The 19,279-nt window shown below is 39.4% G+C and overlaps 1 protein-coding gene across 4 annotated transcripts in view; it reads right to left on the minus strand.

The window, feature by feature from the left end:
• Window positions 1-19,279, minus strand: part of ERAP1 (endoplasmic reticulum aminopeptidase 1) — a 36,043-nt gene that overhangs the window by 8,825 nt on the left and 7,939 nt on the right. For all 4 annotated transcript variants that reach the window (XM_055086693.1, XM_007121177.4, XM_007121178.4 and 1 more), the window contains 13 exons: window positions 17,870-18,008; window positions 14,632-14,766; window positions 13,428-13,548; window positions 12,223-12,377; window positions 11,748-11,861; window positions 10,422-10,553; window positions 6,900-7,031; window positions 6,687-6,752; window positions 5,253-5,407; window positions 3,690-3,769; window positions 2,936-3,119; window positions 1,375-1,531; window positions 498-682 (listed from right to left, as the gene is read on the minus strand). In XM_055086693.1, the coding sequence (XP_054942668.1) occupies window positions 498-682; window positions 1,375-1,531; window positions 2,936-3,119; window positions 3,690-3,769; window positions 5,253-5,407; window positions 6,687-6,752; window positions 6,900-7,031; window positions 10,422-10,553; window positions 11,748-11,861; window positions 12,223-12,377; window positions 13,428-13,548; window positions 14,632-14,766; window positions 17,870-18,008 (1,755 nt within the window). The remainder of the gene's footprint in view (window positions 1-497; window positions 683-1,374; window positions 1,532-2,935; window positions 3,120-3,689; window positions 3,770-5,252; window positions 5,408-6,686; window positions 6,753-6,899; window positions 7,032-10,421; window positions 10,554-11,747; window positions 11,862-12,222; window positions 12,378-13,427; window positions 13,549-14,631; window positions 14,767-17,869; window positions 18,009-19,279) is intronic.

Here is a 19,279-nt window from a genome sequence, read left to right on the forward strand (position 1 = left end):
TAGCCTTCTCAAAAATACATTGTGAAATGCCACTTCTATAAACACCTACATTTCTAACATACTTTAAGGATGCTGAGTGACTCAATAGGTGGTCACTTTTCAAGTCAAAAGAAGGAAATTCAAACTAGACTTAAAATTTAGTCCATGAACAAGAGTCAGGAATCCAATAGAACCACCCGTTTGTAAGCACTTCTATAAACAGAAGCATGTATATTGTTGGCTTAGTATTTTCTGGATAGGACTTAAGCCCCAGGTCTAAAAGGACTTAATCCCTGCCACCCACCTCCCCGTTAACCAAACCCCCGGCCTCCTGTCAGGAACTTAAAACAGAAAGTTGAGCAATGCATAGATAAGTCTAAAAAAAAAATTATTTTCCCAAAAAGGACAGCAGGGGAGACTTGTCTATACTTGTTTTTTCTCCCAACATTTAGCAATGATGGTGGAAAAATAAACGATACCCCTTATCTGAACAAACTGGTTGTTCGATAAAAACAGACCTCAAATTCCCATTGGCTTCCTGCCACTGTCTGAAATAGCCTTCTGCCTTCTGCACACAGGGCTGGTACTTGTGCACACAGGCCAGGAGAAGCAGATGACTCCGCAGCATTCGCTCTGAGATGGAGCCCTCATCCGTCCAAGTCTGCTTATCAATGAGGTCCCTCAGCAGCCCGATGAGAAAGGCCTGTGGGAAAGCCACACGTGTCACCAGTCCTGTCCCCAGTCATTTTGTGGTTTATATAATCCAATACACCCTCAGGTGATGGGGATTATTTTTTAAAGCTTAGTCCAATTCATATTTCCAAAACCATGCAGTTGTTTATATTTAATTATAAAAGGGGTCAAAAGCAAGAAATGATGAATGATTTCAGTATTTGTGTAACAATCTGTTATGAATCTATCCTTATCTACTTAAAATCAGGATGAACTGCCACTTTCAAAGCAAACTAAAAGAGACAGTTGATATGACTAAATTTTGACAGCAAATTATACAAGACGTCATTACATTTTGCCAAAAGTAGCAATTTTGTGCCTCTTGCTTAAGTACCTGGGTCCCAGAAAATCTTAATAGTAACCATCACAATACAGAAGTAAAGTGACATAAACAATTAGCCAAATGAGGGAATGACAAATCTGTGAAACTTAAGAACAGAATCTAACAGTGCCATGCCTATTTTTAGTGCCAAAATAAAACCAAAGTCTTCATTGGTCAATCCAAATACTGAGGTAATTGTGATTTTCTTTAAAATATATTAAGATATATATAAGATACATATATTATATATATAATATACACCATGATAAGAACTCTTTTCCACACCTACACCAAAGCAAACCAGTTATCTAAAAACTATTCAACTTATTTCAGGCTTTTACCTTGAACTGAGTTTCCACTTCATTCATATCTCTTTTCTCCATTAACCTATACATAGGTATCAGTTCATTCAAACCTTGGAACACTGGCATGACTTCAGTTTCATGTTTCAAGTACAAGGTTAAATCCAAGGCTTTTTCAATGGATAGCTTTCCAATGCTGGTCAAGAGACACCAGGGTTAGCAGTTTAAAAGAAAATCCAAGAAATCAACTATTTGTTTCAAAAGTTATTTGAACAACCTTCCAGCAAAATATTCAATCAGATATAAATGCTCCCTTATAAATAATGACCTTTATACTAACATCTTTCCTGTCACATACACCACAACATGTGGCATGTTTACACTGTGAAGGAACTTTCTCAAATAATAGAGCTAGGGTTAACTAGCTCTATGAGTTGTGGTTAAGATGCAGTGGGAACAGGTCAGCATCTGTCCCTCTGTGAAACGTCGGACTGTGCTGAACTTGCAGAGTAAAATGGAAAATTTGATCAAAGATCCTTCTGGAAGCCTCACCTGAGACTGCCACTCAGTCACAAGTATGAGTCCCTGGAGTCAACACATCCTCGTCTCCATTTCAAAAAGAAACTGAATATAGATATCAATTCTTCATTATAGAGGGTTGGTGTTAAACATCTTAGTGGTAGGGTGCACGCTCATGTAAATAAACACAAAATCCCCTATGATGTCATCAGTAATGCGCTATGGAAGGGAATATTTAGGCAGGGCAGAAACGGCTAGATAAGCAAACCCTATCTTTATTCCCCACTGCTTTCTGTCACCTCAAGAGGCCCAGGAAAGGAAGTCCACAACATTTAGAGCAGAGACACGTGGGGCTGAGAATTACAGTATTCCCCCTCACTTGGGTGATTCCCCTTAGACTTCAGTTCTACCTAAATATTGAAGAAGGTTGAGTTTTAGGCTTGGGGAACATTTCCTGAAAAGTCAATGCTATGGGGCAAAAAAAAAAAAAAAAAAAAAAAAAGAGTGAACACTATCCTCACCCACTCAAAGGTCATCTGGTTGGGCCACATTTTATGAGCTGTATGCCATAAAGATGCTATGCAGTTCAGCGATCCAGTTTGGGTGGGGTGGGAGTGGGCCATGTGGATATCTCTCCTTTAGTCTGAGAGATGTAATGCCGACAACTTGGGCCTGGGCCACTTGGTCTTCTAAGAAGGCTTCAGGACTCTCAAGAGACCCAGCGGGGAGAAACCTGATCTGTTACAGCAGGGCCAGAAAAAGCTGCAGGACTAGGCTTTAGGGACCAGGCAAGGGGCTTCTCCAGGATGTTGGTCTCCTGGTTTTCCACACTTTTGCCTCAGTCTTATCCGAGTCGTTAATGATAAAGATTAAAATGCAGATTCCTTACTTTGCCTTACTCAGCGGACGCAGATAAGAGGTTAATCCTAAAACTAAAAGCAACCTTGAACTGTTAGAAGAACTTAAGAGAAAACACCCTTCAACTTCTTATTAGCAATCACTTTCATCTTTAGAAATCAAAGATTTGAATGATAACAGCAGCTTTCAGAAACAAACCAAGACTGTGAAGAGCCTGTATTACCTGACAAGCTGAAAAGCATTGTTAATGAGACTGGCCCGATCACTGCTGCTGATTGCCCTGTGTGTTCCTTTTAAAAGCCCAGTCAAAGAAGCCCATCCATCATCCTCATAATGCACTATGTAATAGCCACTCATTCCAACATTAAATTTGATCCATTCCACCTCTTCTGGGAGGATGAGCACATCTAGAGCAAATAAAATAAATCATAGCTCCATTTTCTCTCTTGACCGGAGAAAGCTTTTCTGATCAGAGACTGGACAAGGAAATCAAAGGCGAGTTTAATACTGAACAATTTTAATACTGAAACGAGTTTCATATTGAACACATTCCTTTTAGAAACCAGAAAACAGCATCCCAATAGACAAAAGCCAATACTAGTCTTAGACACTAATTTTGTGAGATTTATAGACCTATGAGAAATGAATGCCATGTTTCAGGCCATATGTATGATATAACCCAGCAATGTGAAAGTAAGGGGAAATTTTCCCAAGTATCTCTTCTCCTCAGCATTACATAACTCAACTGTTTTAATCCCTATCTGGCAAGATACTGTCCTTCTTTTTTTGCAACCAGACAGTATTTTCAAACCTATATTCTTCACTAGAAATTGAGTCACAGATCTGCTTAAGATAAAGGCTGACCTGATCTTTTTTGTTTTAACCAAGATAAATAGCAAAGAAAACTTATTATCTAAGTCCTACACATTTCCATAGTTCCTTCTTGAAGAAAGCTAGTTAGTTCCACAACAAATTACCTGTTCTTGTCTTCAGCAAAAATCGCTGGACTGAGTCTGAGTTGCTGGTAATGAATGTCAACGGGACATGCCACAGGTACCTACAAGAAAGGAGGATGGATTTGTTCATTTGCTGATTCACTGCAACAAGCAGTTCTTAAATCTCCTACCATGCTCCGGGCACTGGCTCATTTAAAGAAGGATGGTACCCAAAACTGCTACAGTAAAGAGCTCAAAACATCCCCAGCCCATTTTCCAGCTTTGCAGGAGTGGCCAGCTCGGGCACTATTCATTCTTTTTGGACTCCTTGAATAGAGCAAGGAATCTGGGCTCAGGTGAGCCCTGACAGCCTTCGCACTGATTGCCTCAAGGGATCTCAGGGTGCCTGACTTTAAAAATGTGACCACTAGTAGTGGCAGAAATTGACAGCATGTGCCTTCTAAGTCATATACTTAGAAGAACACAGCATCACTTCTGTGGAATTCCTGCCAAGGATGCATAAGCTGAATCTGATCGTGAAGAAACAGCAGAAAACCCAAATTAAAGGACATTCTCTAAAATAGCTAGCCTGTACTCTTCAAAAATATCAAGGTCAAGAAAAACAGACTGAGGAACTGTTTCAGAAAAAAAGAACGAAAGAGATGTGAACAGTAATACAATGTGATCCTATATAAAATCCTGAACCAGGTTTCTTTCTTTTGCTATAAAGATATTATTATTAGGACCACTGAGGAAAGCTGAATAAGGTTGATACATTTGACAATAGTATGTATCAAGTTCACTTCATAATTTTGATAAAGGTACTGTGGTTATATAAATGAATTCCCTTGTTTTTTAGGAAATACTACACTGAAGTATTTCAGGGTAAAGAGGAAATCATGTCTCCAACTTACCCTCAAACAGTTAAAAATATATATATATGCCATATATATATATAGAAAGAAATAAAGATCATTTTTTGGAACTGTTTGATATTTTAGGTTATATGGAGAGAGAGAAAACAAATGTGGTAAAGAGTTAACACATATCTGGGCAAAGAATATATGGAATTCTTTGCTCTCTCCTTATATTTTCTCCATAGGTCTGAAATTATTTCAAGATAAAAAATTTTTTAAATAGTGTCCATCCAGGGTCAGTCAAGTTGCAGTGTCTCATTTCCAGTGATGTCCTCTGTAGTGTTAAGCTGACAAACAGGTTCTGGGATCTAACTCAGACTTCCAAAGTAGAGAATGGAGTCTCTTGTATTTCCCAGAAATCACCTAAATGTTTATGTCCTTAGTTCCAACCCAAATGCCAGGCACTATTGTAATTAAGTGGCAAATGCTTATACTGGAGTTGATTGCAAGCCAGTAACTGGAAATGACCATCATATCTAACTACAAACCATGAGAATGTTAAAATAATTACACATCATCTTCATCCTTTTGAAGAGATGGTGGTGTATAAGTCAAATTCATAGGATATATAGATTTGATTAAAATATTTTAGCAACAAAGTTAAGGGCACTACTTCAAAAATAAGGGTTCACCCTACAAGACAGATGTTACCTAGGCAACAAAATGAGTTTCTCTATGTGAACGTTACCCAGTTTCTGGGGCGTCGTCCGGGCCTTTCACGAAGTGCTCTTGCTTCATGTGTACGTTCCTCCCTCTCACTGTGATGGTTACCAGGGGAAAGCCCTTCTGAAGCGTCCAGGTGTTCATCATGGTTTTCACATCGAGGCCTTCCTGTCGCCAGTGCTGGTTTATAAGAAAAAGGCAGATGCGTCACCCACTTGGACCCAACTCTAGGAAAAGAAAGAACCCAAGCTTGTGCTCATAGGGCTGCAACCAGTGAAGCTCTTCTGCATCCCTTCCCCTGCTCCCTTTCCCCACTGTCTCCAGCCACTGCATGGCCATTAAAGCACTGACTGTTTACTTTTCATTCTCTTCCTGAACACATAGATGTCTTGAGTACAGGTACCACACCTGGTTCTCCTGGGCAGACCTTAGCTTGGAACCAGGCACAAAGCAGGAGTGTGAATGAATGCAGGGGGAGAAGGGACAGAAAGTGGCCACGTGTTCAACACCTACATAACGATGCTGGCTCTCAGACAAGCAAGGTGGGGAAAACATGTTCCTTCAAGAGCCTGTACTTCCCAGGCGATAACACCGACATGGCTCACACTTAACAGATAGCCGTGAACTCAAACAAATTCCTATTCTTTGATACTAAAAGTTTTCAAAAAATATTTAAGAGCTAATAAAAGGATAAAATGTACTACAGGCCACATCTAGTAACTACTGAATAAAGCTGTCTCTAAAAGCAAACAAGACAAGAAAATAAAAATCTGGTGGATAAAATCCTGTTGAATCTCCCGACTCACCCTCAGCTACCTATGAAAATGCTCCACAAGGCCAGATAAACAGAGACTCAGACTGTTTTGTGATTCAGGTGTTATGAATTCTTTATAGTTTAGCAGTTAAAGACATGAGTTAGATCTAAATTCAAATCCCCACTCTACAATTTACTAATCATATGCCTTTGGATTTCATATTCCCATCAGTAAAAATAGGGATAACAGTACTCGCTCATAGGCTTATTGTGAAGAGTAAAGCAGATAATACACATAAGTGCTTCAAACGTGCCTGACACATAGTAAGTGCTCAAGAATGCTCACTGCCATCATATGTTTTTTCACAAATGAAGAGCTATGGAAACGATCGACATGGCCTGACGGATACAGTCCTGATCTACCACAGAAACATGTCATAAATCCACTGCTTTACAGACAGTGAAGCTGAAGAAATTAGTATCAGTGAGATGTGTTACCAAAGAAGGCTGGACAACTCCCTTGCGTAGATAGATTTAAGAAAAATTGTGGAAGGCTGTCAGTCTGGTATAGTTTAAACGCAGCCTTATCTATAGAGAGACTGATATAATCAAGGACCTCGGAAAGTTCGGCACAGAGCTATCCTTCAAAGAAAACAGAGTAAAAGAATGTGCTTCGGGGGAACACGTACAGATGTAAAAACTTACTGAAGATGAATGTTCACCTCTAGAACAAAATCCATCCATTCGTTGTGTGCCATCTGTAGGGCAAATCTAAAAACCAAAAATAAACACATCACTCAGTTCTGTAAAAAACACTCATGATTCTTCTCAGAGGGATTAATGTGGTGCAGAACAAAAACAAAACAAGATAATAGGCCTGTCAATCCCAAACACAGAGATACACAAAAACATACTCACACTTGCCATACTATTCCAGAGGTCCTCGTTTTTAGTGTTTTTATAGCTATACTTCTGCAGATACTTTACAATACCACTTTTAAATGCATCGGCACCAAGATAATCCCTTAGCATATTCAGAATACAAGCTCCCTGAAAAGACAACGTAAATAACTGTTAGCTGTAGTCTGCCTCCATCTAATCTACCCTCACACTATTTTGGAGTCATTCTTTAAAATGCAGATACAGTAACCTTCTTAGTGTCTAACAATTTGTGGAACAATCAGAGAAAGTGGGTTAAACCTGGACCTGTCGAGGCAGGGGATCAACATGACTGTTTATGCTTTTAGTCCACTGGAACCATTTTCTATCACTAACCAAGCCTCCCCAACATCTGCAAGCTTCCCTTGTTCACAGGTGAGTGGACAACGTACCTACTAAAACTGGACTTGAACCACCACGTGGCTCTCCTACTGCCCTCTGGGGCGGGAGTGGGGAGGGGTAGAAGCAAAGGTGGGTAACAGGTGAGGAATCTTGGAGCCCAGGCAGGCTTGAGCAAAGACAACTGGCAGGGCAAGAGTAACAATGAGAGGGCTTCCCTGGTGGCGGAGTGGTTGACAGTCCGCTTGCCGATGCAGGGGACACGGGTTCGTGCCCTGGTCCGGGAAGATCCCACATGCCGCGGAGCGGCTGGGCCCGTGAGCCATGGTCACTGAGCCTGCGCGTCCGGAGCCTGTGCTCCGCAACGGGAGAGGCCACAACAGTGAGAGGACCGCGTACCGCAAAAAAAATGAGAAAGGGAGCAAGAGAATTTCTAAATACTCTGCATTCCCATGATAAGAGCTCTTCTCCCCTCCACCCCCATTCTTGTAGATCATGGGTCACAAACTCAGATGCCTCCAGTGGTCAGACAGGTGACAAACGAGGGAAGTAGCCCAAGGATAAGAAAAATGTTCTTTTATGTTCTTTGTTTCCCCCTGAACTCTGCGTACAACTAACCACCAAGGACTCTTCCTTCCTTCCTCCTTCCCTCTCTCTAAACACACCACCCTCTTTCAAGTCTTCTTTTCCTAAGAAATCATGATTCTCTTCCAAGAAAGCCCTTTCTACGTCCTTTACTTCCTGAAAAGCCCCAATTCATCTTTTTTTTATTATTATTAATTTTTATTGGAGTATGGTTGCTTTACAATGTTGTGTTAGCCTCCACTGCACAGCCCAATTCATCTTTAAGACATAACTCAAAATCATCTTTTCCGGGAAAATTTCTTAGGTCCCCCCTAGGCAGAGGTAGTCTCTCTCTGGTTCTAGGCGATCATGGAGTCACTAGACAGGCAAATTCCAGGTCTCTGAATGTCTACATGGTGTGCATACTCCTGCCAACAGGACTGGTGTTTTTTTTTGAGGTATAATTGACATATAACATTAGTTTCAGGTGTACAACATGAATTAATACTTGTATATATTGCAAAATGATCACCACAATACACTTTGTTAACATCCATCATTACACAGTTACAAATTTTTTTCTTGTGAGGAGGACTTTTAAGATCTACTTTTAGTGACTTCTGAATACACAATACAATGTTATTAACTATAGTCGCCATGCTGTACATTATATCCCTATGATGTATTTTATAATCTGGAAGTTAGTACCTTTTGACCTCCTTCACCCATTTCACCTACCGCCACCCCTTGCCCCTGGCAACCACCAATCTATGAGCTCATTTTTTGTGTGTTTGTTTTTACAGTTAACATATAAGTGAGATCATACAGGATTTGTCTTTCTGACTTATTTCACTTAGCATAATGCCCTCAAGATCCATCCATGTTGTCACAAGTGCCAAGATTTCCTTTTTTATGGCTGAATATTGCACTGTGGAATGGTCACTTATGGAAACAATTATCTTGGCTATTGTAAATAACACTGCCTGGAACGTGGGAGTGCACATAACTCTTTAAGCTAGTGGTTTTTTTTTTCTTTGAATAAATACCCAAAAGTAGAATTGCTGGATATGATAGCTTTATTTTTTAATATTTTGTTTTCCATAATGTTTTCCACAGTGGCTGGACCAATTTACATTCCCACCACAGTGCACAAGGGTTCCCTTTTCTCCAGATCCTTGCCAACACTTGCTATTTGTCTTTATGAGATGAGCCATTCTGACCAGCGTGAGGTGATGTCTCATTGTGTTGTGATTTGCATTTCCCCAATGATTAGTGATGTTGAGCACCTTATCATGTATCTATTGGCCATCTGTTTGTCTTTGGAAAAGTTTCTATTCAGTTCTTCTGCTCCTTTAATATCAGACTGATTTCTTTAGTCATTGAGTTGTATGAGTTCTTTATATATTTTGGATATTACCCCTTGTTAGACATATGGTTTGCAAGTATTTTCTCCCATTCAGTAGGCTGCCTTTTCATTTTGTTGTTTTTCTGTGCAGACAGCTTTTAATTTGATGTAGTCCCACTTGGTTTTTGCTTTTGTTGCTTATGCTCTTATACTTTTGGTGTCATATACCAAAAAACTCACTGCTAAGACCCATGTCAAGAAGCTTTTTCTCTCAGTTTTTATGAGTATTATGGTTTCCAGTCTTAACATTTAAGTCTTTAATCCATTTCAAGTTAGTTTTCGTGAGTGGTGTAAGATAGTGGTACAGTTTCATTCTTTTGCATGTGGTGTTGGGAGAACTAAATGATCATTTTTTTAAGAGACTCTCCATTCCCCATTGTATATTCTCAGGTCCTTTGTCATAAATTAACCATATATGCATGGGCTGATTTCTGGGCTCTATTCTGTTCCACTGATCTATGTGTGTGTTTATATGTCTGTTTTATGTCTGCTTTTATCTCCTCTGCACTATTGATGGAAACATGCAAACAAGATATACTTTTCCATTTTCTACACATAAAACAGCCAAGCATAATGATAAATGACACATTCTCTGCCTTGATGAGGATAACAGAAACGGTTGGGAATGGAAGGGAAAGTGGAAAAGCAGAACTCTGATCTCATAAAGGAGCCATGACTTAGCTCCAGTCTATGTCGCTAAGGGAAATACAGGCCTGGTATGACCAGAATCCTTTTTCCCTCCAATAGAAGCCAGAAATCTGGATTTTTATATAAAATCTCCCAATTATTATATGTTGGCAACAATTTCCAATTCTTTTATTAAACACATTGTGCAGGACAACTGTTTCTGAAGGCACCAAAAGCTATACAAGGGTAGGGGCTTTTGCCTGGTACAAAGTTGATGCTCGATCAAGACCTATTAATTGAAGGATAAATAAAAAGCTTCTGTAGGCCATGAATATTCAACTTAAGACAGTAAACAAACTGACCACAATATAATCTTTAGGATTTTAAGCCAAACTTCAAGTTAGGCCTAAAAGAGTTAACTCTGGGCAGCATGGGTGAGAAGAGAAGGAATTCAATCTGGGCTAGTCCTTATGAAGGGAAAGTCATCCCAAAACACTATCTATAACCTCTCCACCCCACATTTGTAAGTGTAGGGTCCAAACTGTACCCTTATAATCCATTTTTACCTTTTCATAAGAAACTTCATCAAATATCTCCTTAATCTGAGCAGGATTCTCGACAGGTGTGGACACAGGGTGTGTGGAGTTTAACGCATCTACCTCCATAGCATTAAAACACTTATCAAAGAAATAATCTTCCTATTGAGACAGAAAAAAAGACAACATCACCAATGATTTACATTTACTTGAAAAAAATACGAAATGGGGATGGTCTGACCTGGGATAATAGGTTTACACTCTAAATTTCTAATGTAACCTATTCCATATTTATAGAATTTACAAAATTAAATAGAATTACTATCTTCTAAAGAACAGCCAAGAAACAGTGATCTTAGATCAACACTGAAATTTCTGTTTAAATACTTATCACCTTAGAATAAAGAAAATTTCCTATTAAAAAGAAAAACATTATGCCTACAATCCAACAGTGCCAAAATGAGAAACTAAAATGTACAGTGATTTAAGTATCACCAATCATCATCTGTACTATTTTAAAGCAAAGAAATTTAGCTTTAACACCATGTAGTGAAAGAAAAAGTAATGAAAAACAAATCCCAACTATAACCTGATTAGGGCATATTACCCAATAGAATAATATCCATACGTAATCATTTTTATTATTAAAGACTATGTGGAAACAGGAAAATATTTATGATCCACTGTAGTGTAATAATTATATGTACATTATAATTATAACTACATATAAGTTATGTGTATTGGAAGATGAAAATGGGATATGAATATGTACAAATGAAAATTATAACATGATAAAGGATTGTTTTTACATAAAGTTTCTTTTTAATTTTACTGCATTTGATTTTCACAAGTTAAACACATGATTTTTAAAATCAACACGTAGAGGTTACAAAGCATTAAGTTTGTGACCCATGAGTCCAGGTTCTTATACAATCAAATGTACAATTACCTTAAACGTAACTCATTTCATTTGGCAAGTAGGACCCTATTGAAATAGCAGCAATCTGTACCTATAACTTCTTCAGTGAGCAACCTGAAGGTTGGGGAAGTGATAAGGAACAGACAGGTTGTCATTATTTCTATTTCTTTGATATTAAGGGAGGACAAAATTTAATACTAACTTCATAACAATCATAGATTTGGAAATAAGCAATTGAGTTTGGAAATAAACCTTTGCAATGTATCTTTAAAGTTCACTAGCATTTTGGAAACCTGATTCATATTTAAACTCCCAGGGAAGTTATCAATCTTTCTATGAATTCCATAATCCAACATCAGTAAGTATTTTCCAGCAACATTAAACAACACAACAGATTGATCTAAAATGTAAAAAAAAAGTAAGTAAATACAACTTACAACTTTCAGTTCTGGATGAGTCACACTGACAGACACGAACTCCATAAACTTGGCAAATCCCTCATTTAGCCAAAGATCATTCCACCATTCCATAGTGACGAGGTTCCCAAACCACTGAAAGGAAAACATTACTCAGGTTATTCACAGATATCTATGGAAACTAGATTATCTACGTGGCCATAAACATCAGACATTCAGAAGGAAATATATTTTATATGTGTAAGGTCAGTATATGAATGTTAACATATTTATAAAGTTAATATTTTTTTCAAAGTAAAAAGAAAAACTTCGCAATGTGTATTATAAAACATGGTACCTAATGCTTTAAAGAAATAATTTTTTCTCCTGGGAAAAACGACGCAGTAAAAATGAATTGGTAGAATTCATACAACAGTATGAATAGCCTATGTCCCAGAGAAGTAGTAATATAGATATAGTTAACATTTTTTTTGAAAGTGTGATTGAGCTTATATACCTGGTGGGCGAGTTCATGGGACACGGTCATCGTGATGCCAAGCTTACTTGATGCTGAAGACTTTTCAGCATCAAACAGTAGAGAAGATTCCCTGTATGTTGTCAGTCCCCAGTTTTCCATAGCACCAGACTGAAAGTCAGGAATAGCAGCAAGATCTTGGGAAGGAAACAAAAACATCTTACCAATCTCAAGCTACATGTTGCCCAAACACACTAACTTTCAGAGTGGACGGGTGTAAGGATCAAAGAAACACTACGTGGCTCACGCAGAATCATGGATTATTCTAGACTGAAGAACCTTTCACAATAAAGAAAAAGGACTCAGTGACTCATACTGAGTTACTTTGCTGCTGCAAGACAACGTCAGGCTTGGGTTTCAGACCTCCTGACTCCATTTCTAATTCTCTGACAAGGTGCTTGGGGACTAGACAATATTAACAATTGTCTCAATAATCCACTCGACCTTGGATGCCCGGACTCCCATACACCTAAAAACTCAAACACACAGTAGTTTTAAGGGCTCATGTAAGAAAGAAAATGCAGATTTTCTTATGCTCTATCAATGAATTCATTCGAAAAATTCATTGAGTACTCTATGTTCCTACCAAATGTGTGCTAATCATGAAAAAAATGCAGCCTCTGTCCTTTGCTATCTGCCCAATAATATAGTTGGGCTTGTCTTTAAAGTCAGAAGGCAAGGACTTCCCTGGTGGCACAGTGGTTAAGAATCCACCTGCCAATGCAGGGGACATGGGTTCAAGCCCTGGTCTGGGAAGATCCCACGTGCCGTGGAGCGACTAAGTCCGTGCGCCACAACTACTGAGCCTGCGCTCTAGAGCCCGCGAGCCACAGCTACTGAAGCCCACACACCTAGAGCCCATGCTCCGCAACAAGAGAAGCCACCACAATGAGAAGCCTGCGCACCATAACGAGGAGTAGGCCCCGCTCACCGCAACTAGAGAAAGCCTGCGCATAGCAACGAAGACCCAACGCAGCCAAAAATAAATAAATAAATTTATTTTTAAAAAATTAAAATTTAACGTCAGAAGGCAAAATTATCTCCATGCCATGTGCCTCAGGAACCTGCCAGGTTTTAATGACTTGAGGGCCTGCCGAGCTAAGGAGGGAGATGCCAATTAGGAGGATATAATCTACTGCTGGGGTCAGTAAATGCCACACTTTGTAACATCTGTGCCAAATCTATACCTTGTTTGGATAAGGGATATGGAATGCTGAAATAATCCTCATAAAATTCTAGAAGAGTCACTGCGGCATCCAGGGCATAATCTGCCTGATTTATCTTGTCTGGAACAGCATACACGGAAACCTGAAGAGAAAGGTATATGAAAGTTATCCAAATGCCACAGTGGCTTCTCTAGAAGACTGACATTAACAGCTTCATATTGTGGGATATGGTTGCCAATATTAAGGAAGACAATTGGAAGTTCTATTTCTTATATTAATGCTGACTGCTCCTGATCAACGCCCCTTCTGAAAACTACAACAAACGCTGGATAACAAACATGTCTTTTTAAATGTTTACATGAGATAATGAAAAAGTAAAGCCGACTTAGTTGCCAAAAATGAAGGGACAGTAGAACCCTGAGAAGTCAGCAGAGCACTGCAGCCAGCTTTTGCCCTGAGGACACTGGCCTAGTACAGATGGACTTGAGTTTGGGTTTTCATGGCATTAAAGAACTCAGGGGGATAGGAGACAAAGTCCCAAGCCTGTCCAAGGTGGGAAACCTGATAGGAAATGTACCCCTATTTAAATAAATGAGGTACTTCAAATAAAGTGTCCCGTCCCTCCTCTCCAAAAATCTTATTTGCATTCAGAGCCACAGCATACAATTGAGTAGGTTGTTCACTACACAATGGTACCCACCCAAGTGGCAAGTGCTCCTTGAAACAAGATCTTTCTCTCCAGTACTCCAGTATTCCCTGGCCCAAATGCTCTCCCCAGAGCCATTTAATACTCCAAGCAGACTGCTCTATCTTCCTTCCTTCCCATGGTTAGAAACCCCCGCTCAGGTAGTCAGTGACATTCACTTCCAAACTGCATGAAGTTATACACAGGAGCAACCTTAGAAACCATTGCAGGATCTAGTCCAACTTACACATTTTAAAGAAGTATAAGCTAACTTCCAAGGGGAGCAGGGCAAAAGGGAGCAGAAAGTCAGTTAGTGGTGGAGCCAGGACCATGACCCAGGCCAGGCCAGGCCTCACCACATGTTTTTGCTATTAGAACCCCACTGTAAATATGAGTATCTGAGACAACAGGATGACCAACCAACTGGTTTGCCCAAGACTGAGGGGACTCCTAGGATGCAGGACTTCCAGTTTTAAAACCAAGACAGTCCCAGGCAGGCCAGGACAAGGTGGTCACCCTATGTGACAGTCGCAGGTTCACCTTGATGCCACTTTTGGTTATCTTGCTGACAGACTTAAAATCTGAAACAATGAAGGCCACCAGGTAGGTGCTCATCTTCACAGTCACATCAAAGTGGTCTTCTACGAGTCCTTCAGCAACAGTCACAGATTTAACCTAAAATCAGAATAACTGAAATCATCAAATACAATTACCCAAGACGTTGAAAACATTTTATAAAGAGAAATTTCCTAACTCTCAGACATACTGAAAGTATATGACATGACATTTTTATAATTATTTAAAAATATCTCTTTCTGATATCTGATTATAATTTAGACATTAAGGCCAAACCATTCTACTCCATTTCTTTTTTTATTGAAATATAATTCATACACCATAAAGTTCACCATTTTAAAGTATACAATTCAGTGGTTTTTATTATATTCAGTTATACAACCATCACCACTTAATTTATTTTAAATAATCCAGACGGTCACAAACTGACTCATATTTGGCTCACATGAGGATTGATAACATGGGTGAGACAAAGCAAAACTGAGATTGCTGGCTTTGCCAAGATGTAGCTCACTTAAATACAAGGTATGAGAATGATCTGGAAATGCAGTCTAATAGTGGTCACAGAGGACAACCTAAAAAGAGCTTCTACTTTCCTAAACTGTTGAAAGTAACCCATGCCTGGGCCTGACCCTGCAAAGCCTCCTCCAAACTCTGATTTGCTTCATTGGAATCAGTTTTTCAATGCAATCAGGGAGCAGCCTTGCAGAGGAGAGTTGGGGTGATAAAGGTACAGTCTAAGATGTCTGCTTCCAGAGAAGAAAGTCTAATGCCTCAGCCAACAGAAAGCACTGGGCAGGACCCTGGAGAGAAGACCAGCCAGAACTAATCGGAGAAATTCCATGTTAACACATACATTTTTCCTGTAATCTTATTTCTACCTCTGTTTCTCTGCCCCCTTATCCTTCTTCTTTTTTTTTTCTTTAAATTTATTTATTTATTTTTGGCCGCATTGGGTCTTTGCTGCTGTGCACGGACTTTCTCTAGTTGCGCCGAGCAGGGGCTACTGTTCGTTGCAGGGCGCGGGCTTCTCATTGCGGTGGCTTCTCTTGTTGCGTAGCACAGGCTCTAGGTGTGCAGGCTTCAGTAGCTGTGGCATGCGGGCTTCATTAGTTGTGGCTCACAGGCTCTAGAGCGCAGGCTCAGTAGTTGTGGCGCACAGGCTTAGTTGCTCCGCAGCATGTGGGATCTTCCCAGACCAGGGCTTGAACCCGTGTCCCCTGCACTGGCAGGCAGATTCTTAACCACTGCGCCACCATGGAAGCCCCACCTCATCCTTCTTTTTAGTACCCACCAGCCACAAGCTATGGTGCCTGCTGGTCACCCTTTGGTCATTCAAACCCTAACTCTGATAGCTAACCTAGGTTTACTCTTGAAGGACCAGAAATTATCTTTCTTTTAAAAATGCCTTCAACCTACCCCAAACAATAATTTCTATGCTTGACATTGTTTTAATTATTAGCACAATGTCAAGAATAGAAATTTAGATGTGATTAACTCCTGCCCCAAACACTTCGGTGTTCCAAAGGTGTATCTGCTTTTCTAGCCTCCAAAAAGATCCTTTGAGACCCCACTGTCCTTCCCCTCAACCCCAAGTCTGCATCTTCAGTTCAGGCCACCCTGTTAGATTTCTGCCAAGGGAAGAGCTTTCTTGTTCAAGAGCAAGACTACATTAGATTTTCTGATCCTCAACAAGTGGGTCCCGGACGTCCATGGATTTAGACTCCAGCGTCTTTGGGGAGCCTTGGGGCTCTTGCCTTCCCCCTGCAAGCCTAGAAAATCTCCACCAATCTTGTTTAGTGGGTCAGTCTGTCCCTCATTTCCAAACCACCCCTGTTCCTTTTTTCTCCTTAAGCTGTAATTCTCTAATTAGAGAACTCACTCCCATCCCAGAGAGCAATACCATAATATTTGGGGAGGGAACTATAATTTGAAAAAGGATTTTCTCTATCTCAAATTTATATTAGGAAAATGGCATAACTGTTTCTTATCTTTCTATATACAAATGCGGTGGGGAGAGAGACAAAAGTTCTTGGCTGGTAAGGATTCACAAAAGTCTGCTTTTTATACAGCCTTCTAGGAGGGAATGTCAGAATCCCTTTTAAGGGATCCTTAAGGGATTCAGCGAGCAATATAGAGTTCTAAAGGTTGAGAAATACTGTACTAGAGGTTGGCTTGTGGCTCTGTGAGTCCCTTCATGTGAAGCTAATGCCTCCCCGGTCAGCATAGGGATGAGGCGTGATACCCTTCTGGACTCTGGGCAAAGCCTCTTCCACCCTGAGTCTCATCCACAGTGAGCTTCTCTGAACAAAGGGTGTGTGTGCTTCTGGAGTTGGTATGCATCGGGGGTAGAATGACAGCTCAGCTTATGTTTTCCCAGTGCTACCAGAATCATAGGATAACAGCACTTACTAAGTAATTTTATTCATTTGGCAAAGTCATCTTCTCCTCACCACTTCTAAAAATCAGAAGGGTTTTGGACTACCAGATGCAAACTATTATATATAGAATAGATAAACAGCAAGGTCCTGTTGTATACCACAGGAAACTGTATTCAATATCCTGTAATAAACCATAATGGAAAAGAAAAAAAATAAAATAAAGAAATAAGAATCAGAGGGAAAACTGTCCACATCTGCTTTGAAACTGGGAACTGAGCTAGTTATCATTACTTACCTTTACTACCATAATATTCTTAAAAGATTACTTTTTTTTCTTTTTCCATCTGACCAACTTTGTGCCACAGTTACAAACTGCATAGTTAATATTAGTAATATAGTATATAGAAATTATAGAAAATAACTATATCATAGAAACATGGCCTTATTCGACAAAGCATTCCCTTTAAAGTCCTTTTAAAAGAGCATATGAGAAAATCAAAGTGAAAGTGTTTTGTGAAGGGCACTCTCAGTTAACCTGACATGAATTGTCTATAAAGTTTCCCTCCCATCAACACTGCACCTGCAATGTCACTCTTACCTAAATTTTGCACGTTTTTAGGGACAATTTTTTCTTTGACTAAAAACAAATTGTTACTTGAACCAAAAGCATAGGTTGGAAATGAAATAGAAAAGTTAGCTATCTGTAGGCAATAAAACAAACAAAACAGACAACCTGAATGTTAACTGTCAGTGAGGTAATACAAATCACAGTGAATCAATGGATTTTTCTTGTGAGTAGATACACAGGAGTTTAGACTCACCAGTGGCATGTTGGAGATGGCGATGTGTCTTGGTTCCCTTCTGATCTTGATTGAAAAACTCGCTTTGAAAGCAGGTTCATCAAAGCAGGGAAAGGCCATTCTGGCTGCAGTCGGTTCAAACTGTGTTGATGCAAGTATCCTAAAATTATGACAAGGGAAATAAAAATACACCATGAAGCACCAGGGACTGTCAGTTAGGTGTGTGATCATTTTTTAATTCCTAAGGTTATCATAATCTTGATGAATCTCACTATTAAAAAAATTTTTATATATCATAAACTAAAAGACAAGCAAAAAAAAAAAAACAGGGAAAATTGTTGATTGAAAGGTATTTGACAAAAGGTTAATAACCTGAACAGATAATGAGCTCTTAAAAATATGTAAGAATTATACCCAGCAACCAAGTGGAATACCAGGCAGAGGTCATAAATCAGCAACTCACAAAAGAAGAACCTACAAATAGTCAATAAACACATCCAAAGCTGCACAGCTTCCTTAATGATCGATGTAATAAATTAAAGGGAAAAATCTGTTGGCGTTTTGGCTCTAAAAGGATTGCCAATACACAGTATTAGTGAGGAATATGGCAAGGGATATCAAAAGTTTATTGACCCTTTGACTTAGCAATTTTACTTCTAGGCATTTATTCTGAAGAAATGATTTACGAAGATGCTTGTCAAATTACTGCTGATGCCAAAAAGTTGGAAACAACCTAATTTCCATCCATCGGGGATTAAATAAATCAACACACAAACATACATTTTAATAAAGTCGTTAAAATGATGTATAGGGATAGTCAACCGTGTAAAATACATCTCCTCAACATATTAAAAAACTCCCTCGTGAAACAGAAAATATAACATGGCTCCATTTACATAAAACAATGTGTATGCATATCCAGAAAAAAGTCTAAAGGATATTACCCTGAAATAGAAGCAGTAGTTATCTCTAGAGGCTATAATGAGGGTACATTTTACTTTTTTAAAAATTCTTTTTGGTAGTATCTGAATTTTTTTTATTTTTTTGTGGTACGCGGTCCTCTCACTGTTGTGAGAGGCCACTGTTGTGGCCTCTCCCGTTGCGGAGCACAGGCTCCGGACGCGCAGGCTCAGGGGCCCAGCCGCTCCGCGGCATGTGGGATCTTCCCAGACCGGGGCACGAACCCGTGTCCCCTGCATCGGCAGGCACACTCTCAACCACTGTGCCACCAGGGAAGCCCTACTTTTTTTTACCTCAAAAAAATAATATGATATCTGAAAGTTAGTATAATCTACTAACAAATGAAATTTGATTTTAAAATTTAGCATAAAATCTCCCAAAATATCTTATTAAAAACAGAACTAAAGCAAGGCAGGAGAGGATCCCTAAAAAAGTTTTAACTGAGACAAAAATATTAATATTTCCTCTAAT

This window comes from Physeter macrocephalus, chromosome 8 (genome assembly GCF_002837175.3).
Source record: "Physeter macrocephalus isolate SW-GA chromosome 8, ASM283717v5, whole genome shotgun sequence".
Taxonomy (NCBI): domain Eukaryota; kingdom Metazoa; phylum Chordata; class Mammalia; order Artiodactyla; family Physeteridae; genus Physeter; species Physeter macrocephalus.